A 27,657-nucleotide genomic window follows, 5' to 3' on the forward strand; every position below is an offset into this window, starting at 1 on the left:
GCTGAGGAGGGGCCGTCCGGTGAGAGACAGCATGGCCGTGGATGTGCTAGTTTGGGATGCTGTCGTCTGGAGTATCTGGGAAAAACTGTTTTCTGTTAATACATGCCTAACAGACATGTTTACCCACAAAATTGACCTTTACCGGTTAAGGACAAGTGGTGAACCTGGGTGTTCTCAGAGTGGGTGTTCCTGTTAGGGATCCAGTCCTGTGTTTCGTGGCCCTAGTGAGGTGTCAGGAAACTCCTATGAGTTTGACAAGGCACCGTAGAGAGAACAGTGACTGTGTTCTTAGACACAGATCTTTCAAGATTTTTTTTTCCTTGTCTTTGTGGTCCAGTCTTCTAAAATCATACTGTATTTTAAATGACTTTGACCTCTTGCATTTGTGCTCGCTTATCGCTGTGGTAATTCTTATGTGTCTCTTCAGTGTTTCTGCCTTGTTTCTGTCCATATATATTCACAGCCTAATGTCTCGGATTTCCTGGACGATCACACTTTCAACTATGCTGCCTCATTGTCCCAGAAAGCACATTCATAATTATCAGTGTTTATGTTCAGATTTGTGGTCTGGAAAACTTTGTCATTATACTTACGCAATATGTCCCTTTTCCAGAATGCTTCTCGTTATTTTCTTCTTGACACTTGTGCATGAGCACCCTGCAGTGATAAAAGCAGCTCTCTGCAGTCTCATCTGACGAGGTCCTGCTCTAGTCCAATTGCTTTTTCTAGCTCCTAAAAATTTGCATGAGAATCCAGTCCTTGCTTGTTTGGTTGGTTTACTAAATGTGCAATGATTTGCATCATTTTTTCATTAGCATCCTGAGATATACTTGAGAGGGGTGCTGGTCCATCATGCCTAGGATCTATGGATGAATTCCTGTACATTTCCAAATAACCTTTTTTTTTAAGCACATTGAAAACATTTGCAGTTCAGAGGAGGATCATACAGGAGCGTGTGAAGACACTGAGGAGGAGGCAAGGGGCAGGGCAAGCTGGGACCAGGCCAGGACGCGTCATCAGAAGAGCACTGTACTCATGTCTGGCTCCCAGGGGCCTTCCATGATAATGGTGACACTGCTTCCACTTGGTGCCTTTCGTTCTTTGGACCCATAGACCCTCTAGTGCTATGGCCAGACAGCTCCGAGGCACACAGAGCTGCCAAGGAGAGCAGGACAGGGGGGCTATTCTGGACCAGCACCATTTTGGGAGCATGATCACTGCATGCCTAACACTGTTCACAGCATTTTATGTGCCATATCTAATGTTTGAGGCAGCAAAGAGGAGTGGCAAAAAGCAAAGGCTGCCTGGGTTCGAATCCTGTTTCTGCCACTTGCTTGGCTTAGGAAACCCCTGGGAAGGAGTCTTAGAGGAACGTTCTGATTATGAGCTCTTAATCCCAGTTAAGCATTTATGGAAGGGGTGCAGGGAGAGGAGGAGGGGAGAGAGAAGGCATGCAAATGACTGAACCTGGCAGCAGGGCCAGGCAGTAAGAGATGCCACATGACCTGCTGAGAGAGGTTGGCTGTCACTGCAGAGCCTGGGACTGTCCAAGCAACCCCCATGAGGCCTGGGAGCCAGGAAGGGGAGGCAGCCACAGGCCACTCTTGGGACAATGGGAACTCTAAACCGAAGACTCAGAGACCTTGAGTGGAAGCCGCCTGCTTCTCCTTCGTGTGGCCCCGGGCAGGGACGCACTTGTTTAGGAATGGCTGTGGGATCTGCCTGTCACTGGCCACCCAACCTACTTCTTGGCTCCTGAGATGTTCACAGTACGTTGGTGGTGATAAATATCACCACTGTTACCACAACCACTGCTGTTTACTCAGAGCTCACCATGTTCCAGGCATTTTGCAAAGCACTTTATGTACATTATTTCATTTAACTTTCATCAAAACTCCACGAAGATAGTTATATTTATTGTCTATTGCCATTTATAAATGAGATACGCAGTGCATTGTGAAGACTGCTTTGATTATAAAGAATAGACACACAACTGGAACTGGCTTAAGCAAAAGACAAATTTATTATGAGCACACTGGATTCTCTCAACAGAACCCAGAATGGGAATGTGGTTAAGCCTCCACAGTAGCAATAAAAAAGGACTCTAATGCTGCTATCCGTCTTGCTCACACGCTCACTTGTATTTACTTCTTAATGGCCACTGGTTCAGTCTTCTCTCTCGCTCCAGAAGCTGCAAAACGTGGCTGCCCAGAGCTTATGAGTCTTCTGTATCGCAGCTTATGCTACTGAGCGACTCTGACTTAATGCTGTTCTCGGTCCTAAGGCCAAAAATCTCAAGGATTTGACCCAACCAGTCCAGTGTCCCACCCCACACCCACCCAACTGTGGCTGGGTCAGGAGGGGACCAGAAAAGGGAACAACACGGTCACTTCCACAGGACCATGTGGTTGGAGTTGCAGAGGGGGCATGTCACAAAAGAAGGAGATGATGATCGAAGAAGAGGGGCGAGGGGATGGGGGGAATGAGAGGGGAGAGGCAGGGATGGCAAAACCGTAGGCATCCACAACATGGGATTTAAAATGTTAAGTTGTCCAGAGTTGCACACAACCAACAATGGCAAAACCAAGACTCCAATTAGGACTTTCTGACTTCAGAGCCTATGTTCTCCACGAATATGACAAATTAAAGCAAGTGGAATGAATGAATGAACACATGCATACATACATATCTCCATAAATACTCATGAAGACCTTGCCAAGCCGGTGCTGTAATCTGGGAGACACAGTTCAGACGTTCCCCACTTTTGCTCTACCCTCACAACTGTCATGTGAGGATAGAGAATAATGACAAGGTAACCTGATGACAGGCATGTCCATGGCTGCAGCCTGTGGCCCGGTCTCCCAAGGCAGATATGACAGCACCCCAGGAACCCACCCAGCATCCAACAGTCAGACAGCCAGCATCCCACCTGAGCTGTGTTCTGGAGCAAACCAAGGCCTTGGGCGTGGTGCATGCGTGTCCAAAGCCAAATGCTACGGGAGGAAGTTGATTCAGAGGAAGTGGGACTGGCCCTGGTGCTGTCTAAGGTTGCGAGGTCCCTCATTGGTTCCGCCTCTCCCACAGGATGGGTCGGGACTCAGTTTTAGTGTTCCAGAAGAGGGGTGTTCTTTGCAAGAAGGCACATCAGAGACAGTGGTGCTCAGCTCTCTGGATCTTGAGCTCTCTGAGGTCCCTGAATGGGGCTCATTCAGGGACTGGCCATCCGAGAATGCAGATCTGGGAGAACTCCCAACTCTGAAGTTCTGGGAGGACTTGGGAGTTCTGAGCCCTTGAATCAGGAAGGCATCAGATACTTCCAGAAAACTGACTCTTTCAGCCTATTTGAGCCTGTTGAGCAAACCATTTATAAAATGCTCAGCCTACAGGAATGAATGTGCTTTCTAAAATATCTGCCTTGTCCCAGGAAGGGGTTTATGGACAGGCAGCAACTGGGTCAAATGGGACTCTAGATTCAAGGCCTTTGGCAAATCCAGACGGGTAGTAACGTTTTTATTCCCGTGATTTGTTTTTATTTGCACTCATTTGAAAATATTGAATGAAACCAAAAGAATGGCATGGTGTTTTACCCTGACGTTTTGAACCAAATTGAGTTAAATGTTTGAGAAGTTGGAGTTTGTTCAGTACGCACCCCCTTGCCACTTGCAAGCCACTTACAAAAAAAAAAAAATATGTTTCTGGAAGGAAGTTAGGCACATGAAGGAGTTGCACTGATGTTTTCAACTGTAGTATTAATAGTAATAAAAAGGAGAAGGAGGAAAAGGAAGAAGACAGGAGAAGGAGGAGGAAAAAATAGCAAATACTTGCATAAAACTAATATGAGCCAGGCACAGAGAGGTTAAACAACTCACCCAAGGTCACACAGCTTGTCAGTGCCCTGCCTCCTGCTGCCCCCTGCTACCATTCTGCCTGTCTGGCCCCCACTGGGGACTTCAGTTGTTACTTGCCACGAACCTTTTAGAAAGAACCCTCAGGGATCCTGGGGGGATGGAGTAAACTGAAACAGACTCTTCTCTCTCAGATCACAGTAAAGTTGTGAGGAATGAAAAGGTCAGAAATATTCTCTTTGCAATTTTTGCATGGTAAAAGAAATATGAGTTTTTATAGTCAAACGGACGAGGGATAAAATTCTGGTCCCTCAATGAGTCTCAGGGTTTTTTTTAGTGTATGTTGTGGGTAACTAAATATAATCTACCTTTTTGAACGTTACTGGCATTGAAATGACACAACTCTATGAGAAGTGCCTGTCACTCGGCCTGGTCCGTCGTGGCTGCGCTGGCTCTGGGACTATCGCAGCTCTGACCATGGTGTTACCTGAGATGGCCATGACTGCTCTCAGGTACCAAGGGAATCGACGACTTCTATTCCCAGTGCCCAATTCTGCCCCACCACCGCCACCTCGCCCTTCCTTCTCTCTCCAGAGCAGGAGCTATGGAGGGAGGGACGAGTAGGGGACAGGGATCACTCAGAGGTCAACGGCCAGCACAGCCACGGCTTATGTGCAGCTCCCAGGGGTCCCAGGCTCCCAGGGAGAGGCAGGACTCAGCCAGGGGCAGCATCTGAGGTCCGAGAGGACAGCTGATGTCTCGGTGTCACTGGGAGAGCCACACAGGTGCCAGGCAAGATTGCCGGATGGCCCTCCCTTCGGCCTGTGTGCCCAGAGCCCCCAAGTCCCCGGCTCCATGAGTGACGGCGCAGTAATAGGCCAAAGGCAGTCATGGATCAAATTTAAATATGGAAATTATTTTCAGATGCATTTTTCAAACGCTGGATTTTTCAAACCTAGACGTCACTGAATATGCAAATAATTAGGAGGAGCAGGCTGTGCCAGTGGCCTTGTTAGCTGCTCACTGCAGCAGATTGTACCATTGTACTCAGAGCAATTCACGAGGGACTGACTCTGGCCAGGAGAACTTCATAGTCAGGGCAGCTGAAGAGACAGAGAGAATGAAGAGGTGTGTGCAGGCAGCGTTACCTCCTGTGTCCTTTTCACAGAGCACTGCAGTGGTATCCAGGGGAGGCTTTGTGGAGGGTAGCATATATTTTTTTTTCACAATGACATCAGTCAATAATTTACTGAGAACACACTTGTTCAAGGCAGCGCAAGGGACAAAAAGAGGTAATATAGTCCCTGCCCTCGAGCGCTTAAATACCTATTTAGAGACATGAGTTTTGAAATGTGGCTAACATTTTAGTATGATAGCCAAAGGGAGAGGTTGACCCACAAAATTGTTACAGAAGATCAAATAACAAATCTTTTTTCCGGACTGGGGTGGTCAAAGACAGTATCATGCAAGTGGAGAGGCCTGAGGGGAACCGAGAAGGGTGCAGAACATTCCTGAAACAGGGAAGGTACATGGTCTTCCGGGCAGGGGAAGTCCATGTACAACAGCAGCAAAGCTACATCTCTGTCACACACAGGATAGACAAAGCTACGGGCAAAAGTGTGCTAAGAAAGACCAGAGAAGAACACTTTGAGAGTGGGGTAGATATTTTTTCAGAAAGTAAGATAGGGCCAGGCGCGGTGGCTCACACCTATAATCCTAGCACTCTGGGAGGCCAAGGCGGGCGGATCGCTCAAGGTCAGGAGTTCGAGACCAGCCTGAGCAAGAGTGAGACCCCATCTCTACTAAAAATAGAAATAAATTAATTGGCCAACTAAAAATATATATATAAAAAAATCAGCCAGGCATGGTGGCACATGCCTATAGTCCCGGCTACTTAGGAGGCTGTGGCAGGAGGATCGCTTGAGCCCAGGAGTTTGAGGTTGCTGTGAGCTAGGCTGACACCTAAATAGAACCAAATGTTCTATTTAAAAAGACACATTTTACTTCCAAAGAAAAAAAGAAGTAAACTATTTTGTGCTTAGAAAAAAGACCAAGAACAGAAGACAAATCACACAGTGGGAACAATATTTCAAGCACATCTGACAGATAAAGGGTTACTATCATGCTACACCAGGAGCTCTTCCCTGTGAATAGATAAGAAAGACAAACAACCCAATAGAAAATGGGTAAGAGATGTGACTAGAGGGTAAAAGAGGCAAATCTAATTGGCTACCAGATGTGGAAAGGAGCTTGTGCTCACTGTGAGTCAAGGAGATGGAAATGAGAGCAGTAAGATGCCATTTTTCACTCCTCAGATTGCCAGACATTTAATAGTGCTAAAACTCAGTGCTGGTGAGAGTGTGAGCAAAGTGCGCTCAGGCTTTGCAGATCGGAATTTCAATTGCTGCAAACTGCTGTCTTCTGGATCCATTGAGAATGTTTAAAGATGTACATATCCTTTTATACTGCTTTTTCATTACTGGAAATTGATATTTTAGATGTATATGATATATTTTGGTTACTTTTTAAAACCAGTAGCCTAACTATTTATCAATAGCAGTATGGCTGAATAAATTGAGGCACGTTGATTATCATGGGCTACCATGCAGCTATCAAAAGGAGTTAGATCTACTCTGTGGAGTTGGAATAAAACCCACATTGAAGTAGGAGATGCAAGTGGCAGAGAGATGTGTATATTATGATCCAATTCAGGAAACACACTCATGTACATACTTGTACTCTCCCTTTCGTCACATGCACGTGTGTGTATTTTGCATGGATACCGAGAATGGATGGCCGTGCACCACGACATTCACTTGGTTAACCAGGGATGGTGGGAGGGGTGGAGCCATGCATGGTTCCAATGTGTTCTATTATAGCAGCACAAAACTGATTGACAGGTAAACACAAAAAATAAAGTTAGAGCAAAATGAAGTATTCTCATCTATTCAAAAAAATTTTTTGAGACAGAGTCTCACTCTGTTGCCCAGGCTAAAGTGCAGTGGCATCAGCCTAGCTCACAGCAACCTCAAACTCCTGGGCTCAAGCGATCCTCCTGCCTCAGCCTCCCAAATAGCTGTGACAACAGGCACGCGCCACCATGCCCAGCTAATTTTTTTATATATATTTTTAGTCGGCCGATTAATTTTTTTCTATTTTTAGTAGAGATGGGGCCTTGCTGTTGCTCAGGCTGGTCTTGAACTCCTGAGCTCAAACAATCCACCTGCCTCAGCCTCCCAGAGTGCCAGGATGACAGGCGTGAGCCACCACGCCTTAATTTAGATATTATTTCATAAATTCTAAGGTACTGTATTAATAATAAAAGCATACATATGTATAATACAAGAGTTGAAAATGTAAATGCTGTAAGAGCCAGTAAGTAACTAAATAACTGTAGACCTACTGTAAAACCTCAGGGGGGACTGTCTAAAGGAAGCCGCTGATCTCAGCTCCAGCCAGTCATTGCCATTTGAAAATGTGGGCTAGGTATTGCCAGATCCTCTGACCCATCAAGAAAAGTGGGAAAATCCAAATATTTATGTGAAATTCCCCTGGCTTTTAAATGTTGGCAACTAACTGCTCAGAAGCTTGAGCAAGTAGCCCATTCGAACTTTTTAAACATCCTTACAGTTAAGATGTGTAGCTTTGGGGGATGGACAAACGAGTATCCTCCTATTCTCCTATTCTGGTCTGTTAGGAGTCTTAGGCTGCCCAGGGGCAGCACGGACATGTGGCTGGGGAGAGCCACGGGATTTGACCGGCCTTGGCACTCAGTGGGGTGCAGAATTCGGGCTGCTTTGCAGAGACTCTGCCTGTTCCTTCCGTTTGCTCAGGGAAACGCACGTAGCTTTAAATTTTGCATTTAAAAAGTCAGATGAAGGCTTAAAATAAGCAGCAAGTGTTTCGTGTTAGATCCAGATGTCATCCCAAGCAAGAAACAAAGACGCTTTGATTTTTGAAAAATAACCTTTGACGCCTAAAGAGGCTCTAATAAGTGCTTGTGTTCCAGGATCTTAAAAAATGGCTTTCTGTGCAGATGAGAGAGGCAGCCCGAGGAGACTGATGCCCTTTGCTTATCTGTGCAAGGACTTCGGCGGCAGCGATGCCCTGCCCCGTCCCCTCTCCTTCTTCACAATGACACATTCACCCTGCTGCGCTCATCAGCCGTTTATGGCAAAGGGACAGACTCCGGTCTCTGTGGTCCTTTCTTATGGGTGGCCCTGTCAAGGTGCTAATTGGTGCCAATTTCACTGGCGTTAATGGAAGAAATCTGTTAGCAGGAGACTTTGAAGTCAAATGTCACCACAGATCGGTTCCCTAGAATTTTCATAAAGGAAGCCTCATGGGCCAATTCCATGGTAGCCTGACTAGGTTTGTGAGGTATGATTCCTCCTGAGGAGAATTTCCCGGCTCTACTGGTGTCCGGGTTGTGCCAAGAGAACCAAACCGGATGTCCTAAAACATGACTCCATGTTTTTCTGAGAAAACTAGGCAAAGATTCTTTTTTATCTTGAGAAAGATGATTTCAATCCTCAAGAGACCTTTTGAAATGTTAGTGTGGCAGATAACTGACTTTTTTATAGACAGATGTTGTTGTTATTAAATGTGCTTGTGGTAATGGTGTTTGTTTAGCGTTTCTCTCGAAGGAATTCAGAATGCTTTGCAGTCATTTTCTCTGCTATTTCTTAAGATCTTTTCTTGATCATATTTTAATCTTGACTATAAATTCTTCATTCAGTTTTTCTCACTGGATTTTCTCTGTAATTTCTCCTGCTAACCTCGTTTCCTACTGCTCTCTGCACTTCCAGGATTATAGACTTACACCCTTTCGGGTGGGCATCCTAGGCAAGCATTGGAGATTTTTCCTGTCAGAATCTCAGATTTCTCTTTCTCTATTTACTATTTTTCATTGTCCTTTCAAGCTTTTCCATTTATAATATTGTCACCATACTTCCTCTCATGCGAAAGATGGATTACCTGAAATATACCTTGTTCTTCTGCATAAATATTTTCCTCATTTATTTAATTTTACTTTTGTTTTTTAACTCATTTCTAACCTGCCTTGCTCCATGAAGAATATGAGGTAACTATTTAATCATTTTTTTAAGCATGAACCCTACTTATTGGTATTGGGAATCTGATATTCATAGTAGATTTTCTTTTCAAAAGAGTTCCTCCCTTCGATTCTCAAGGAATTTGTTAACTTTCCTTCTCACTGCAATCATCCTGAAGAAACAAGAAAAAAATAGAAAAAAAAAGAATCATGACTTAAAGATGAGCAAATCTTTCATAGAAACAAATGAGATACTGTCCTCCCTCCAGGAAAGAACCACTATGGACCCATCTTCACTTGGACTGTGTTCTGTGGGATGTGGGATGTGTAGTAGACAGCCCTGTCCTGCAGAGACCATGGGATCGTGAAATTAGAAGGAAGTCACGTTAGAAATCCATTCACTTATTTTTACAGATGTGGAAACTGGGACTCAGAGAGTTTTAGAAATTTGTCCATGGCCTCAGACACACGAGAATATTTCTATCTCTGAGGCATGGTTAGAATATAAGTTTAGTTTAGAATATAAGTCACTTGGAAAGTTAAAAAACAAAAATCATTGAAGAACATAGCAAAGCATGAAGTAATGATTTGGTTACTTCTGGACAGTGGTGAGCTGGTCAGTGTTAACACCTGAGGCTGGGGTGGGCAGAGGAAGCCCCAGTTGGTAGTGTTTGTCAACGCGTGGTGCCCATACCAACCTGACACCCTTGAACCAGGAGCTGGGAAGAGGTGAGCACAGTGCATTTGGCCCTTGAGAGCGACAGACAGCATCGGGGTGGAGTGAGCGGGGCTGGAAGGAGGAGGACTGAGCCGGGCCCTTTCTCCCCACACCTCGGGCCTTGCAGCTGTGCAGCACTGGCTGTGGCTCTGCCATGCAGCACCTGTGCCTCTGCTCTGCTCCTTTGCTCTTGCTCTTGCCCTGGCGGATAAAGGACTCTTCACTTAATGAGCCATCACTTACATTTCCAGGCCCAGCTCAAAGATAAGGGTCTCTGCGAGGCTTTTCCCTGACTCTTTTGGGAATAATCACTTGTACTCTGGACGCCAGAGTACTTTATTAATGCCTTTTATTAGCGTAATTACCAAAGCCGAACTTGATATTATTGTGGAAAGATGGTGTCTTTCCCCTCTAGACTATCCTTAGAGGACAGGGACTGTGTCTTGGCCCTCTGTTGTCAGGGCGGCAGTGCAGGGTGGCGGGTGGGAGCCCACACTCTGGAGTCAGGCTACTCAGTTACACTTCTGACATGGCGCTCACTTATGGGGGATCTTGGAAAAATCATCAAACCTCTCCGTAGGTACCTGTAAACGGAGACATTAAATGGGAGTCTCTATACCACAGGCTTGCTGTGAAGATTAATGAGATTCCTAGACATGTTTGGTGCCGAGCACACCTAAGCCCACAATAAATGTGCCTGGTACTCTTATCTCTAGCACATAGCCCAGTGCCCGGCACAGAATTGGTGTGCAATTGTTGATTGAATGGAATTGATGTGAAGCAAAGATATGATCCAGCTAGTTTGGTAGGAAGTTGGGAAAGGGCATGCTAGAGGGGAAAAACTATTGTTGGAAAAATGCAGAATGGTATAATAATAAAAATCTGTAGATCATAGATTTATAGGGTCAGAACCCAGTTTTCCAGCTGCAGTATAATGAACACAGCACAGGGTAGGATCATCGGCGACCTCCCTTCATGCCATGTGCTAGATGTTTTAAGTCTATAAATATACCATTTGTTATTGCAATAGCTTTAGTAGACTGCTGTTGATTGAAATATCTCCTTTTAAATACTGTGCAGTTGCTTTTTAAACATCTGAATGCTAGACTTTAAGTATAAATACTATTAAATTTCATTCCATTTGGTTTGGTCCATCATTCCAACTAATTCATATCTCTTCCAAACCTGATTCTGAAATGCAATGTATCTTCTATCCTGTCTCGTTTTGTGTTATCTGCAATTTTGTGAGCATGACTTCTATTTTGTTTTTTAAAACATTACATAGGCTACTTTGTTCTAAAAACAGAGTCCTCTGGCATGTCACTAGAGAGAGACTTCTTTCTATGTTGGCATTGATTCATTAAACAATCTTTATTTTTTTTCTTTTTAGATACAGATTTTAAACTCCTTTCAAATCTTTCAAAGTATGTAATAATCCATATTATATTTCATCTCATTTGCAAGAGTGTCATGAGAAACTCTGCCAAAATGCTATGTCTGCAGCATTTGTTGCATAGATAAAACAGAAAAGAAAAGGCAGCTAGCTTGTCTCAGTCTGTTCCTGATTAACCTATGTTGGTTCCTAATACTAATGACTTCCTTTTCCAAGTTGAACAAAGGATTCATGATTCAAAATAGTGACGTTAACTGCATCAGGGTAGGCTAGGCTTAACGTACAGACCTTGAGCAGTTAGGGGAGAAGTCTGGGCACAATCCCGAGAGTAGTGAAAGATTGTTGAAATTTTTGAATTCGGGATTATATGGCAAAATTATGTTTTAAGAAAGCCATCCAGAGCAATGTCCATGATGGACTCTGGGGGTATCTAAAGAAGGGTTTGAAGTTTTCTGCAGGAATCTCAGAATGAGCTACCAGAGTATGTTTAGGCTAGGATAGTAGCAGAAGAGAATAAGTTTAGATTTAAAAGAAAAAATAAATCAGAAGAGACTATTGAGGGAAGATGATAGGAGTGAAAAATAAATAAATAAAAATCGGTATTTTAGGGCTTCCCTACCTTTTTCACACTACTGAACATGCATAAAACAGTAACAGTTTGGCCACTGGGGCAAATCACCTGCTTGGGGATGGAGGTGAGCCAGCAGCATGGGCCCCCAAGGCTGGGCCTCCACTCTCCGAAGCCCCACCTGTCCCCAGCCACTGGCAGAGGACATTCATATCTCCACGTGGCTGGGAAGCTGTTTGGAAATTTATACTTTACAAATAAGTAGTCTTAGCAATAAGAGAAAAGACTTGCTCCAAAATCTGTACAAAGAAAACTATACCTATAAATGAAAGCAAATGTTTGGTTCAGTGCATAATTCTAACAAAGAAGCAAAATAGCATTTATGCACTTGGAAGAAAACCAACCACCACCAGCCAAGGAAGGACTTCATAGGTGCCAAACAGAATAGCCCAGGACACCAAACCCCTGCCCATGCTATAATGATGAGAGATGCAGTAACACAATGGTAGTGTCTAAACAAGTCATTGGACAAAGAACCAAAGAAAGGAGGAGGGAGTTGGGGTTTTGCATTAATGTGGAAATCCATGCTTATTTGCTTGAAAATTTATGAAGTGCTGCCGACTTGGTGCGTCTTATTGATTTCTGCAGTTAGTAAATTAAGTAGTTTTGTAGTCCTGGTGCCTCACCTGTTTTACTAATCTGCATTACTGCATGGAAGCAATTGTAGGATGAGAAAATGCAGGAGCTTGCAATGCATAATGCCTTGGGATGATTGAAGATGCTCAGTTGCAGAAAATTAAAAAGTATTCTCTCTTCCTCCATTAAACTCAATGGCAGAGAGAGAACAAGAACCCACCAACAAAGTCATGTCGGATCTATTATAAAAATAGGAATCAATGGTGGCTCTTCTGCAAGCTAATGGAACACACATATTTATCCTGGTGGTTGGCAGCAAGGCACCACTCGCGTGGCTCAGGGGCACCCGCCTTTCACATGGGAGTCTGTGTGGATGGTGCTTCCTGGTGTGGGGGTGCTGAGCCTGTGTGGCTATATGTGGCAGCTCACAGAGAGATCGATCTGACTCGTTCCCGGGCTTCCACCCAGCCTAGCAGGTGCACGTCTGCATTGACCCATGGCTTCATCTCCAGCACAACCACACTCCCTTCCCCGAGAGACCGTGTCAGCATCGTTTAATCCCAACCTGCTACTTATTCCTAATCAGATCCACCTAGCTCTCCCCACAGCTCCCCACCTCTGTTCCATCCCAAACACATCCTTCTGGCTCATTTGCTCGCATCATGCAGTTGACCTTTCCAGAGCTATTTGCTGCTCTCACCATCATGCTCCTTGTTACAGTTAAGTAGAAAAAACCGACAGCCTCACATAACACAGGAAAAACTTGGGCATCCTCACAGCACTTGGTACAGCTTCAGTTTCACACTTACCACACAGCACTGCAAACGTTAGTTGACATTTCTGACTCTGTCACTCCATGTGAGCTTGATGAAGGGCAGAATGATGCGTCTTTGGGGCCTGGGGCTCAGCAGGGTGCACCCACAGTGGGTCCTCATGTGATGCTTGGTAAGCGGGTGAGCAAACGAATGTGTCTGGTTTCTTAGATTTGGACACAGTAGTCTCATGTGGCCATATGGTTTAAAAAGTATTCCTCTCTCTGCTACGTGCAATGCCTACACTGTTGGCCTTCATTTCACAGCTTTCTGGCCAGATTCAGGTGACGCTGGGACAGGCTGTTATGTTGTGGCCGTGGTTTCTGAGTCGTGTGTTCATCCTTGTGCAGGTGGGAAAGTGGAAAGACAAATCCCTACAGATGAAATACTACGTGTGGCCCCGAATGTGTCCTGAGACCGAAGAGCAGGAGGATGACCACCTGAGCATCGTGACCCTGGAGGAGGCGCCGTTTGTCATTGTGGAAAGTGTGGACCCTCTGAGTGGAACCTGCATGAGGAACACAGTCCCCTGCCAGAAGCGCATAGTCACTGAGTATGGCATCCTCCCCATTGGCTCTGGGTGGCATGGGGAGAGTCAGATTTGATGCACCTGGCTGGCCTGGGACCTGAGGCATAGAATGAATGGGGCACCATGTCTGACTTCCAGTTGCTGTGGAGCTGTGGAATTACTGGCAGCCCTGTGCTCTGATGTCTGGCTCTGTCCAGAAGATGACCTGGGAAAATGACTGCTAACTTCCTACACTAAAGTTCCTTTGGCTTTGCCTGGCCTCAGTGACCAGGACCTCAAGTTTATGGAGATTTAAGTTAATTTTTGTTATTGAAATATGTTTTCTCAGGCCAGCATGTCCTGAAAATTTTAGATTTAGAACCATTTTTGGAAATAGATCAAACTCACCTATGCTGTTAAAGGTCAGAATAATGGTTCTCCTTGGTGGGACATGCCTAAAAGGAGGACCAAGGCCTCTTGGATGCTGGTAACTTTTCTGTGTCTGGATTTGGGGGCTGGTTAAAAGAGTGAGTTCAGTGGGTGCAGATTCATCCAACTGAACCCTCTCCTGTTGTATATTATACTTCAAAGGAGCATTACAAATTGTGAGAAAACATGGCTCAATGTGATGAGATACAGAGAATATTGCAGTTCTGTAGTCTGATTTATTTCTCCACTCAGGGCTGGTATAAATTGTTCTCAGCTGTGGAGGGAACATGCTTTGGGGTTAGAGTTTTAATGACAAAGGGTAATATTTTACCTCTTGTACAAACCTTTTTTTCTTGTTTTTTGTTTCTTTAAATGGCTAGGAATAAAACAGATGAGGAGCCAGGTTACATCAAAAAATGCTGCAAGGGATTCTGTATCGACATCCTGAAGAAAATTTCTAAATCTGTGAAGTTCACCTACGATCTTTACCTGGTTACCAATGGCAAGCATGGGAAGAAAATCAATGGCACCTGGAATGGCATGATCGGAGAGGTGAGTGTCAGGAACTAAGGGCCATCTCCACTTTTCATTACTTTTGTTTCATCTAAATATTTTTTAAATTCACGCTCATTATATGAATTTCAGAAAATATAAAATAGCGAATAGGACATTCGGTTCCCACTATACAAAGGGAACCACTGCTGGGCCGTGACTGCTTTCCTTGTGGTGGCCCCTGGCCTTCCTGAATGTTCTGATGGGAGCCTTGCACCATTCTCTCCAGGTGGTCATGAAGAGGGCCTACATGGCCGTGGGGTCACTCACCATCAACGAGGAGCGATCGGAGGTGGTTGACTTCTCTGTGCCCTTCATAGAGACGGGCATCAGTGTCATGGTGTCACGCAGCAATGGGACTGTCTCACCTTCTGCCTTCTTAGGTAAGTGTGGTGTGTGCTGGTGGAGAGGAGTGGCCAACAGGACAGGGAGAGGGAATGAGCAACAGCTGAAGGAGCACGTGGCCAGGCTCTTTCAGCCAGAAGGTGGTTTGCTAGGATCTTGACTCAGCCAAGGACTTCACTTGGGGTGGGGTGGGGAGGACCTCAAAGCTGATTACTCTCAAATGTGAAAACTTAACAACACCCAGAAACATAGGAAGGAAACGGTGCTGGGCTGGTGATCAGAGAGCCTCCTGCAGTCCCGTTTGTCAGCACTTGACCTTGAGTGGATTCGCTCCATGGTGGGGCTCAGTTTCCTCATCCACAGGAGAAGGCATTTCAACTGGCTGAGCTCCTAGGCTGCTTCCTGCTGTAATAATTTCTAATTCTGGATATCATTGAAATATCTATTTATTTTTAATTATCTTCAAGAATTGAGCTCAATGCTACCAAAAAAGCTTTCCTGTTTTCACATGAATTTTTGGAGGCTTTGCCAGATCACACTAATGTGATTCTTCCTCCCACCCCTCCACACCCCTCCCCTGCCCGTACCCTTCTCCCCTTCCCCACTCTCCAGCATCACTTAAATGTCAAAAGCCTCAGATGTGATATAAGACCAGGTGAGATGAGGCCAAGATTTCAATTAGATGAGGTCTTTTGTGAGCTCATATCCCATGATTTTTGCAGGGGCCACAAAGCCAGGGGTTGGAAAATAAAATGTCACCTTGAAAATAGAACACTGGGCTAGGAGACAAGAACCCTGTTTTGGTTGACAAACAAGCTGTAAGCCCTTAGACAAGTCACGATCTCTCTTAAGGGACATCAGCAATTTTTAAATGGGGATATCAGAGTAGACCTTAACTAATATTTCTTTAAGCTTTATCCATAGGGATTAATTCAATTAATGCACTGCAAAGTAGAGTTACAGGTTCCATAGACTTTTTATATGAATTGCTCAAGTTTCTCAGCTAATCTTTTTACTCAAAATGAAGCAAATTCTAGCCTTGTCTATTTTAGGTGAAATGTTATTAGATAGCACACACTATATACATCCATCCTCATAGCTGCTGTATGTAATTTATTTGCTTTTTTTTATAAGGATAATTAGAAGATGATGAGATACAAGAAAACTACATTCTAATTCTAATCCTGTCAGTATAGCACTAACCTGACTTCTGAACTAGAAGAGCCAGTGGTACATGGATGGGTATAGCCTTGGAATGGCATAGAAATGCCAGGCAGCGTGTGTTTGGATGTTCAAAGGAGGAGCAACTAGTTGGTTATAGGGATAATAGAAGCCAACATTTATTGAACACCTACTATGTGAATTGCCAGGCATTACTATGTAGCTTTTGGTTCTATTCACTCATTGATACTATTATTATATACATTTTATAGCTCAGGAAACTGAGTCTTAGACATGTTAGACCATTTTCCATGGTAACGGGAAGCTCTAGGATTAAACTCCAGCTATGGTAGCCTTCAGAGACTGTGTTCAGTATACACGAGGCCATTTCAGGGTTCAACGCCTAACCCAGGAGCCATCGTGGTGGGCAGAGATAAAGATGCAATGTATAAGCCGGGCGCGGTGGCTCACGCCTGTAATCCTAGCACTCTGGGAGGCTGAGGCGGGTGGATTACTCGAGGTCAGCAGTTCGAAACCAGCCTGAGCAAGAGCAAGACCCCGTCTCTACTATAAATATAAAGAAATTAATTGGCCAACTAATATATATATATAAAAAAATCAGCCGGGCATGGTGGCGCATGCCTGTAGTCCCAGCTACTGGGGAGGCTGAAACAGGAGGATTACTTGAGCCCAGGAGATTGAGGTTGCTGTGAGCTAGGCTGACGCCAAGGCACTCACTCTAGCCTGGGCAACAAAGCAAGACTCTGTCTCAAAAAAAAAAAAAAAAAAAGATGCAATGTATACAATGGGAGAAGCACAGACTGTTTTGCCTCAGAGAATCTCAGATCATAATCTGACCCTGCCACTTTCTGAGCACGAATTTGGAAAGGAACTTGACCTCTCAGTCCCAGTCTACACCTCTGTAATACAGTTATGGTAATGCCATAAGGAAAGGGCCATTAGAAGGATTGTATATAGTATGTGATGAAAGTACTTTCGAAATTGTAAAGACCCATACAGATGTCTGTTGTATTTTGTATATAGAAAGTTTCCCTGGGTTTCTTGGGGGGAAAGAAACTGTAGAACTGATGCTTTTACCCAGTCCCCAGTCCTAGACAAAAGTGAAATCAGGGTAGAGCTGCAAGCAGTTGGAGTCAAGGGTGTGGAGAAAAACCTCTCCACACCTCTATGCAGAGGTTTTGAATTGTACCTTCTACCCTCGCCTCTCTGGCTGCCACTGAAAGATTTTGCGTTTCACAGTTGGTGTGTTCAGCTCTGAGGCTATTTTCAAGATCTTTTTAAAATTGATTAAGTGACCAGGCTTCTGTAATTCCACTGGGAGTTCAATAATAAAGTAGGTTTCAGAGTAAGAAATATATTTTCTAATTTTCAGCCAATTTTTCCCCTTTTTTGACTTCATCTTTATTAATGATTTGGAAGAGAGCAAAAACAGCATGTTAATTCACTTAGTTTTGAGTTTACAATGTGCTGTGACAGCTAAAAAGGCCAGAACTATTTTGAGACACAGTTGGGGAAGCAATTGTATCATGGCTTCTGGAATATATTGTCCAATTTCTAGACACTTCCAAACCAGAGAGATATTTAGCTTGACTGGAAGGGATTCAGCAAAAATGATTAAAGATATTAAAGTAAGCATGTGTAGAACATTCTTGCTATCTTGCCTGGTTTTGTCCCATCAACCCTATCACCTGGTAATAGGGGACTGTAGTTATTTTGTAGTAACTACAGATTGTAGTTATTTTGTGAATTATAACTTGTGCATGTTCCCTTGGTACCTGTTAAATTCCTGCTGTTGCAGATATTGATATTCAATATCAATATACTGATTTTTTAATATTGACTTATATTCTCATACCCTAATGATGTCTAGTAAAATCTACCACATCAAACTGGGTTGGAAAAAAATCAGTCTAGGTGGGGAAATGTAAGAGAAGTGATACAAAGAGGCAGGGGGGTTGGTTATTCATTGTACATAATTGTTACTGAACCAGTTCAACTCTGAAATAACGGGTAAGTCTGTTGAGAATGAACATGTCTGCAAGACTGACAAGTATTGGAAAAGGCTTTTCCAGGCCACCCTCTGTAGTATGGCCACATAGATGGGAACTCAAGTCAGTCCAATATGACTCGGTGGCTCCATATCTGAGACTAGTTCCAATTACACCATATACTGAGAGACCCAAATATTGGTCTAATAATGGCAGAAACTGTCTCTGCAACCTAAAAAGTTCATGGGCATGAGGCTCATGACTCCTCATATATCTGAAAGTAAAAAACACCTTGACTCACTCCTTATGGCCAGGCGCTGCCTAGGCAGTCTCTTATTTCTCCCCACCCAGGCCCTGGCTCCCCGAAGGCACACAACAGACCTACAGTTTGTTCCCACCCTGCAAAATATGTGTCCGCATGAGCACATATGCATGTGAATTAATCAGAATTTGTCTGTCCTCCGTTTTAACCCTGCGCGTGCTGCGTTCTCTCCTTCCTCAGAGCCGTTCAGCGCTGACGTGTGGGTCATGATGTTCGTGATGCTGCTCATCGTGTCGGCCGTGGCTGTCTTCGTCTTCGAGTACTTCAGCCCTGTGGGTTACAACAGGTGCCTCGCCGATGGCAGAGGTAAGGCCGGCGGGAACTGCTGCTGCCTTCTGTATTTTTTTCTAGTTCTTAACTCCAAATCTCTGTACCCCTGATTCGTTATTTGTATCCTGTCTAATTTATCCATTTCTTAAAAGGAACCCTCGGCTTTCTAGGTCACCAGTGTGACATGAATTTTTATAAACATCCCAGTGAAGATGTGAGTTTAGATCCGTATGTGCCCTGTCCTGTTCACACCTAGCCCCAAGCCCAGCTCCACCTTTGAGGAAGGGAGAGGAAAGACGGGTAGTAGAAGTGGGTAGCATAAACATGTCACGGGAAACCATTTCGATAACCTTAGGCTGTGGGCAGTCTGTTGGAACAGATGTGACTGACAAGGCAGATTGTACACATATGTTAAGGATAACGAAAATTAGGTTGCCCCAGGGTATATGCAGGTGGTTGTGGCTGGTAGAATTCCCAGGGCCAAAGGATTACAACTGAGGTACAAGACCTCCAAATCATATGCCCCCAGGCTGGCCCCCTTGCTAGAAAGTATAAAAGTTTGGGTGTTTGAAATAAAATAGACAGGGGAGACCAACTCTCACCCGTAACTGCTATTGAAGGTGGTACAATTTCCCAGGTGGGTAGGCCCAGAGATGTGAGGGATGCCCATGTGTCTGAGGTCTTTATGACACTTTTAAAAAATCGACTAGATTTCTGAACAGGGCCATAAGATCCTTGTAAATAACTCCTCCAAAATTTCCTGAGGACTCCAGGATTAAGAAATATTCCACCTTCTCTGAGTCTTCTCCTTTCTAGAATGTAAGCTCTATCCTGGCATTTTACCTCCAAGAGGGAAGTTTCTTAACCCTGGCTGCACGTAGGAATTATCTGTGGGCCACCAGCAAGACAAAGGTGCTTGGACCCCATTTTCTGATTCGCTAAGTCTAAATCTTGGACCACTGTGTGCTTCAAAATGGCGATTCTCTGCCTTGGTTGCATGTTAAAATAACCAGCCCCACTGTACCCCAATTCAATAAGAATCTCAGGGGGTGGGATGCTGGGAGCAGTATTTGGTAAAAGCTCCCTCCATCCTTCTGTTGAATTCACAGTCCAGACTGTAAACCACTATTTTACTGAAGTATTTCCAAGTGTAGATCTACCTTGTTATTTGGTTTGTGTATTCTGGGGTGGAATTCTCTGGTATAGTCCAGGGCTTTCTAAGCCCCTGTGCTAAAGGGACATCCAGAAGCCGTGACTTATATCCCAGCCTGAGGGACACCAGGAAGATGTGGAACATCCTGGAATCACCTGAGGACATACATAGGTTGACAATGTCAAGTTAGTATATCCTACCCCACCCCCGCCACCCCCTGACCCTTGAACAAACCAGGAGGTGAAAAATCAAGATTTACAAAGCTCAGAGCAGGGACTTACAATTACTCACTTTACCAAAAGATGTTTGTCTTCACAAAGGAATTCAACATGGGCCTACTTTAAATATCAAGTCCCCTTAGAGCATTTTACAATTTATAAAGCTTTGATTTATACATGCCTTTTCAGTTACACATCTGTTGCATGAAATAAGGTCTACATGCACGGATGTGTGTGCACAGTTAGATATCAGGTTCAACACGTGTCGTCCCGGATGATTTAGTTGGCTGAGCAGATGCAATCAGGCTCACAGATAACATCATAAGACCCGTGCTAATATATTGTAAAACTGTGCAGGCAGATGTTCATTTCTGCAATGGAGGGGCTACATGGGGAACCAAACAACAGGTGGGATTTTACTACCACCAAGCAGAGATAGCAGTGAGGTCACAATGCATCCAGGGGCAGAAGTCCTTGCACTGTCTGTGCAAAAGTTGGGTGGAGGGAGGTTGAAGTCAAAAACCGCTGCCTTTCCACCCTCCGATACGTGTGGCTGAGCCCAGGGTCTATGATTGCCTCTCTGGGCTTCCTAATATTCTTTTACATACTGTGTTTTCCCGAAAATAAAACAGGGTCTTATATTTATTTTTCTTCAGGAAGACACCCTAGGGCTTATTTTCAGGGGATGTGTTATTTTTTTTTAAGTACAGTACAACAAACTACATTTATTCAAATAGAGTTTAGTCGTCTTCTTCTGGAACATCATCATAACTCTCCAAACCCCGAATTCCATCCTAAATTTCTTGCGACTCTATTTCCTTTAGAATCATTGGCCCCAATCTCTCATGTGGAGCAATAGAGCTCTCATGGGGCAGATGAGAAGGGCTGCTTGTTTTCTTTACCGCTCCGAGATGAAATGCGTAGGTTGTGCAGATGCGCTGCGTAGCCACGCCCATCACTAGGTCTTATTTTCGGGGTAGGGCTTATATTGCACAAATGCTTAGAAATCCTGCTAGGGCTTATTTTATGGGTAGGTCTTATTTTCTGGGAAACACGGTAGAAGTTACTGCTATAGGAAACCATGTGGGGAGTGTGAGCTTTGGAGTAGAGTCAGGGTTGTCTGTGAAACATCGAGTGCTAAGTTCTAGAAGTTAAAGAAAAATCAGGGGAAAGTACATTCAAAGCCATCCAGGATCATTGTGAGTAGACTTGGAGGAGGTTTATGACAGTGGTAGAAAAAGGCCTTACACGATTCTTGCTGACATTTTTGAAAGTTAAAATGCTTTCTTGGTAGATACAAACATAAAATTTAGGAAAAATGGTAATAATGGCCCAAGCGTGACCATAGTGTGACAGTCGGCCTTTGTTATTCAGTTTTGACATGATCTTGAGCATCTTGTATGTGGGGACAGGAAGGTGGCTCCTCCAGGGCCCAAACTGAGCCATGGCCATCAGCTGGAGAAAGATCCTGGTTTCTCCTAAGGAACCCTCTTCCAACCGCCTTAGAGTCCCAGGAGAAGAGAGATGCAAGCTCTTACATTACAAGCTGTCTATAAAAGGGCTCAGTTTTAGTTGAAAGGTTTCGTGCTCTGAGCAGGGACTTACCAGCCCTGTGTGTCTGTGGACTTCAGTAGAGCCACTGACCCTGACTTGACTTCTGTCTTTGTCTTTTTGTCCTGCCAGAGCCAGGTGGCCCGTCTTTCACCATCGGCAAAGCTATTTGGTTGCTCTGGGGTCTGGTGTTTAACAACTCCGTTCCTGTGCAGAACCCAAAGGGCACCACCTCCAAGATCATGGTGTCGGTGTGGGCCTTCTTTGCTGTCATCTTCCTGGCCAGCTACACTGCCAACTTAGCTGCCTTCATGATCCAAGAGGAATACGTGGACCAGGTTTCTGGCCTGAGCGACAAAAAGGTAAGAGGCCCGTGTGAAACCTCCCGTCTTTCTCTCCACCCTGTTCTTGAGCCATACTCGAAGTTCTCATGTACCTGATAATTTTCTAAATCTTTACGATCGGCAGTTCTTTCTCGCGTTTCTTTGTACTGGAACATGGGGAGCAGAAATCAGGTTCCCTGCTGGAATACTGTTATTTCATGGTGGCCTTCTGATTTGTGAAGAGTTGTCATAAGTATGCCCCGGGCTGCAAATAAGGGGGTTGGTATGTTAGCAGCGCTCGGAGTCCGTGGTGCCTCTTGTTGGATGCGGTGGGGTGGCCGGGCAGCACAGGGACGCCGGCGTGGGGTGTGATTAGAGGGCCGCCCCTGTGTACCCACACTGAGGGGACTGGTGCATTACGACCTCATTTTCTTCCTGGTGGCATTGGGCTGTGGGCTCCTCCTTTGTTCCTCTGCGTGCTCGTGTGTTCCTAGGGCTGAGCAGGAAGGCTGTTCGCACTGTGTCTCAAGGAGAAGTAACTGCTACTTAACTCGATTGCCCCGGTGTGGTGCTGATGAATAGGCTGCCCCCATACCAGCCGCAGCCCTCCCCGCTGGCCCGTGCAGTGGAGAGAGGAAGGAAAGAGTCTTCCGGTCTCCTTTATTTCTGGACGAGGATGTACAAAACCCATTCTAAATACATCGGGCTCCCTGGGTCTGCCTGAAGCACCACAATGTCCGTGGGAAATCCGTCTCCTGAAACTGTGTGACCGGGACGATCTTAGACTAGTGACGGGAACTGCCTTCATGGAGTGCCTGGTAAAGGCCATGGCCAAAATAATTTTGGAGACTTTTACTTACCACAAACTCTCTACTCTGTGTTTCTTCCTGAAGATTTAGAAAATGTGATTGTCTACCTCCCAGTGCCAGGATGAAGCCATGAAACATAGATAGATGTGTCTTTAAACTAAATTGTTAGCGCTTTACCACATGGGTTAGGTTTCCCCAAGATAAAACTCTAAAGACGTAAGCAAGTGGTTTGAGTAGACCGAAAAGGAAAAGCTAATCTCTTTAGGGGCTCAGGTTCTGACTTCTTCCTCTACCCAACACTACTCACCAAGAATATTAAAAAGCATGTGGGGAAGATAAACAGCTTCTTGAGGGAATGAGAAAAAAAAAAAAAAATATATATATATATATATATATATGGATCATTCATTGTTTACCGCCTTGTGTTATCTCTTTCTCTGACTTGTCTTCCTGTTTGCTTTCTTTTTCTTCCTTAGTTTGAAAAATATTCTCTCTCTGGTATTTCCCTCTTTCTTATTTTGAATCTTCTATTTACTTCTCTCATCTAACTCATGATTTATTGTTACATTTATTCACATATTCATCCATTTATGACTTAATCCATTTTTAAAGCCTTCTCTCTCTCATTGTTCCTTCATCAACATCTCTCATCAAGATCTCAGCTAAAAATTGAGTAGACACCTCCCTTTACCCTGTTACAGTTACCACCACCACTTTTTTGTGGCTATTTCTGTTCGTCAGCCGTGGGTCTGAGAACAACTACTCGCTCAGGGCTCAGTGCTTAGAGGAGGCATAGGTCAGGTAGCCCATGCCCATTGCTATTGTTTGGATAGCTGACCCCTCCAAACCTCATGTTGAAATTTGATCCCCGGTGTTGGAGGTGGGGCCTAAGGGAGGTATTTGGGTCACAGGGGTGGGTCTCTCATGAATGGATTAATGCCTTCCCTGGAGTGGAGGGGCTGAGTGAGTTCTTGTTCTGTTAGTTCCCACAGAAGTTCCCTGAGAGCTGGTTGTTAAAAAGAGCCCGGCCCCTCCCCTTCTGTCTTGCTTTCTCTCTCGCCATGAGATCTCTACACAAGCTGGTGCCCCTTCACCTGCCACTGTGAGCAGAAACAGCCTGAGGCCATCATAAGATGCTTAATCTTGAACTTTTCCAGACGTCAGAATCGTGAGCCAAATAAGCGTTTTTTTTTTTTCCCTTTATAAATCACCTAGTCTCAGGTATTCCTTTGTAGTGACACAAAATGGAGTGACACCCACCCTAAAACATGGATATGGCAGAAGCTTGGTGGGCCACGCCCCACGTGTAGATTCGTCAGAGGTGTGGCAGACCATGTCCTCACGTGAGGCTGTGGCGGAGGTGCAGAGGATCAGGTCCCCGTGCATGGGTGTGGCGGGGCACGGCGGGAGCACGTCACTGTGCATCAGTGTGGTGGAGATGTGAGGGCCACGGCCCTTCTTGGGGTTCTGGGCTGTTAAGTGGGGGATCTGCCATATCTATCACAATGCTTTCTTCAAATGCCTCTGGAAATTGCTTGGAACGTTGTAGTTATCTTTCTCTTTCCCTCGTGAGCCACCCAGCAACAACTGAATGCTTTTCTGTTTGAACAAAGTGTAATTGGGATGGAGGAATATCGTTTTTCCTTCTGTGGTTTTGAAAGAATTATCACCCTAGGCTGATTAAAGCAAAGAGGATAAGCACTGTCTGTCCTTCATACCATGTGGGTTATGTTCTGAAGTTTCGGGTCCCATTACTTTTTTTTTTTAATAGAAAAAAAGACAGTTTTTTCTTCCCTGGTGTGGCTTTTAAGACCTTCAGAAATGATTCTCAGTGTGTCCCAGGCCTCCAGTCTCGTTGGCCGGTGCCTGGGTTCCTGCATCCTGCAGCCTAGGCACCCAGAGCTCCTCATCTTTCCCAGCCACGCCTCCATCTGTGCATCTGCCTGGGAGGTTTTCCTCCCCACTTCTTCACTCATCAAACTTGTGCTGAAACCCAGATCCGAGATCCTTTCATTTGCGGAGCTTTTTCAGCTCATCTGGGCAGTTAGCTGTTCTGTTCTCTACCACGGCTGCTATTCGTACCTTTATTCTAACCTCATCTTCCGAGTCCTGTTGTAACAATCTATAGATCTGCGCCTGACTGCTTTTCCTTCCATCTGACCATGGGCTTCGCAAAGTCGATGACCATGAGTTGGTCATCATTGAGACAGAAAACAAAAGTCTGTGGGGAGGGAAAAGAGAGGATGTCCTTACTTAGGAGGCTCTGGTGCAAACGGTGGACTCAGCATTATAGGCAAAGAAAGCAACAAGTTAGCAAGAACCCGTTAACAGCTGTGTGATTTGAAAATGGTTATCTGATACATTTCAGAACTTTGCAAATGACAAAACAGTAAAGTGTAAGCACCCTACCAGAAACTGTCAACATAATTTACATAATTATAGCAAACATTTAAGTAACTAATGACATATGACTGCCTATCAGTGTCAGGAATAGTTTTATAAATCAGAAGGAGAGCTTTTTGAAAATGTACTTAAAATGTCAAAATTCTTATTAGTTTTCCTTCAAAACACCTAAAGAAATCAAAGTCTTGGGACTGAGATGGAAATGCACGAAAGGAAGTAGATTCTGTGAATTTATAAAAAAGAAAAAGAAAAGACATTAAAGCAATAATGTTGAGAATAGAAATGTGGTGATTTTGAAGATTCTTTTTCAATGCAATTAGATTTTCTTCAAGGAAAGTAACATTCAAAATGGGGAAGGTTCTAACCTTGTTTAGACTATCACGGATGAGTTATCTTTCACATAACTCAGATCAAATAATAAATATCTTGGAGTAATGGTGGAAAGATATTTGTAGCCATTAGATTTATAGCTTTTTAAAAAATTATCTTAAATTTTTTGGCAGAAAAATTATACTCAGATTTTCTTTATGTTAAGGCACAAAACCAGAATGTTCAGAGTTAAATTTCCATGAAAACCTATTTTTGTGCTCCTTTTTACTGGGTGATTTCCATTTCGCGGTAGCACCTTACAGTGAATTCGGAACCATTCCACTACATGCTGTACCTAAATATGGGTGTGAGCTCTAACATTTAGCAGCCCGACTGTACATTCCTTCAGCTCCCCCAGTGGGAGGAGGGTGGAAGGGAGCTAGTGGCATCTTTCTTCTCTTAACAAAGAGCCCACAATGCTAATTCTCACATTTCTCACCCATCCAGATGGAGTCTTCATTTTGCAGTCTGCCAACCATAGTATGAAGGAGAAAGAGGTGAAGGCCAGGTGCAGGAGGGGACATATTTGCTGGGCACTGGGTACATTATGTGTGCTCCATAGATGTTATTTGTATAACCTTCATACAGGTATGATTATTATTCTCATTTCACACATAAAAACATTGAGACTCTGGGAAACATGATAACTTCCCTAAAGTCACACATTATCAAGTGACAGAGCCAGGGTTTGAGTCCCTGTGTGTTAGGCTCTAAAATCACGGTGCCAGGATGTTTCCCTTGTAGCTAATCCCAGACAAAGTTATGACATAGCTGAGGATCAGCATTGATGCCGCTTTCCCTACTTTCCTATTTAATTCCCTACCCTCTCATGTAATCATTGTTTCGATTCCACTTAACCCAACCCTTCTTAGGGTACAGTGTACTGTTATTACTATTACTACTACTAATAATGATGATTATTGTTACTATTATTAACAATAATAATATTTCAGCTAGCATTTTTTTCCGGCTCTTACAAGCCAGGCATGATGCCAAATACATTACATAGATGATCTTATGTCATGGTGCTATTAATATCTTTATTTGTAGCGGAGGCAACTGAACCTGGAGAGGTTAGGTCATTTGCCCTTCTGATGGTCCTGGCTCCCTCTAGCCCCAGAACAGTTGCCACCCTGTTTAGACCCTGATGCCTTTCCCAGTTAATCACTTTTCTTCCTACTCTCCCGTCTAGCTTATCAAAGTTTAACAAGTTAGGCCCTTTTCCTAACTTTAGCTATCGAATTAATAGAGCTATAATAATTAGATAGCAATCTAACCTTTGCCCTTTATTTAATAAGTCTTTTAGAGGCATTACTTTAAACAGAGAATAAAGGTGATTTCCAGTCCTCGGGCATGTGATTGGCCCTCAGATTGACATTAGCCTGGGCATTCAGTGACCCTGAAGCCACTGTTGGATGGTGGAGAGTGGTGGCAGCAGGAGAGAAGGGTCAGTTATGGGGTCAGTGGGGTCTGGGGTCGGGTTGATGGAAGCCCACGGGGAGGCAGAGGCTGCGAAGGGCACAGCAGGTGGCCATCTGACCACCAGGCTCTCGAGGGTAGCCAGCGGTGTCCTGCTTCACACATTCCCGCCACCATGTGACACATGCCCAGGTTATATGTCACAGTTCTTTTCCTATAGGAACTAGAGAAGATTTATTAACTTTTTTTTTTTTTTTTTTAAAAGGTACTCAAATGTCAATTTTATTGCTTAGGCACACATTTATTTGCTACTAGGAAGTAAAAATACAGCACATCAAAATTTCCTTTCATTACAATTTTTGAAAACCAGAAAATCTAATCAATTAATCTCTAGCCCAAACTACCCAATGTTTCCTTCAGATTCTTCTCCCACAAGTCACCGCTGCAAATTCTTGATGTTGAGTTTTATCGCACTGACTTTAGGTTACACTAAAACACATGGGAATACTTCAGACCTATTGGGGATTCTTTGGGTAAAATCAAAAAGTAAAGCTAAAGTATACTGAAGTTATTCAAATACATTCAAACTACACACATCCCTTATAAATTACTAGTATCAAGGTAATAGGGAAAAGATACAAGAAACAGATATCAGAAATCATAGATTATTAATAGATTATATAATTCAAGATTATTGCTACAATCTATCCTAACAAAGCTTTCAACTTGCTTCATAAAATTACCAGCAAAAAAAAGAAAAGCATAAGAATAAGGTTCATGGTAAAATGGGC

The 27,657-nt window shown here is 44.1% G+C and overlaps 1 protein-coding gene across 2 annotated transcripts in view; it reads left to right on the forward strand.

Annotated features, from left to right (window-relative positions):
* Positions 1-27,657, forward strand: part of GRIN2B (glutamate ionotropic receptor NMDA type subunit 2B) — a 422,771-nt gene that overhangs the window by 346,301 nt on the left and 48,813 nt on the right. For both annotated transcript variants that reach the window (XM_012774415.3, XM_076007641.1), the window contains 5 exons: positions 13,376-13,578; positions 14,343-14,514; positions 14,744-14,897; positions 18,532-18,657; positions 21,676-21,905. In XM_012774415.3, coding sequence (XP_012629869.1) covers positions 13,376-13,578; positions 14,343-14,514; positions 14,744-14,897; positions 18,532-18,657; positions 21,676-21,905 — 885 coding nt within the window. The remainder of the gene's footprint in view (positions 1-13,375; positions 13,579-14,342; positions 14,515-14,743; positions 14,898-18,531; positions 18,658-21,675; positions 21,906-27,657) is intronic.

Source organism: Microcebus murinus, chromosome 10, assembly GCF_040939455.1.
Source record: "Microcebus murinus isolate Inina chromosome 10, M.murinus_Inina_mat1.0, whole genome shotgun sequence".
Lineage (NCBI taxonomy): Eukaryota > Metazoa > Chordata > Mammalia > Primates > Cheirogaleidae > Microcebus > Microcebus murinus.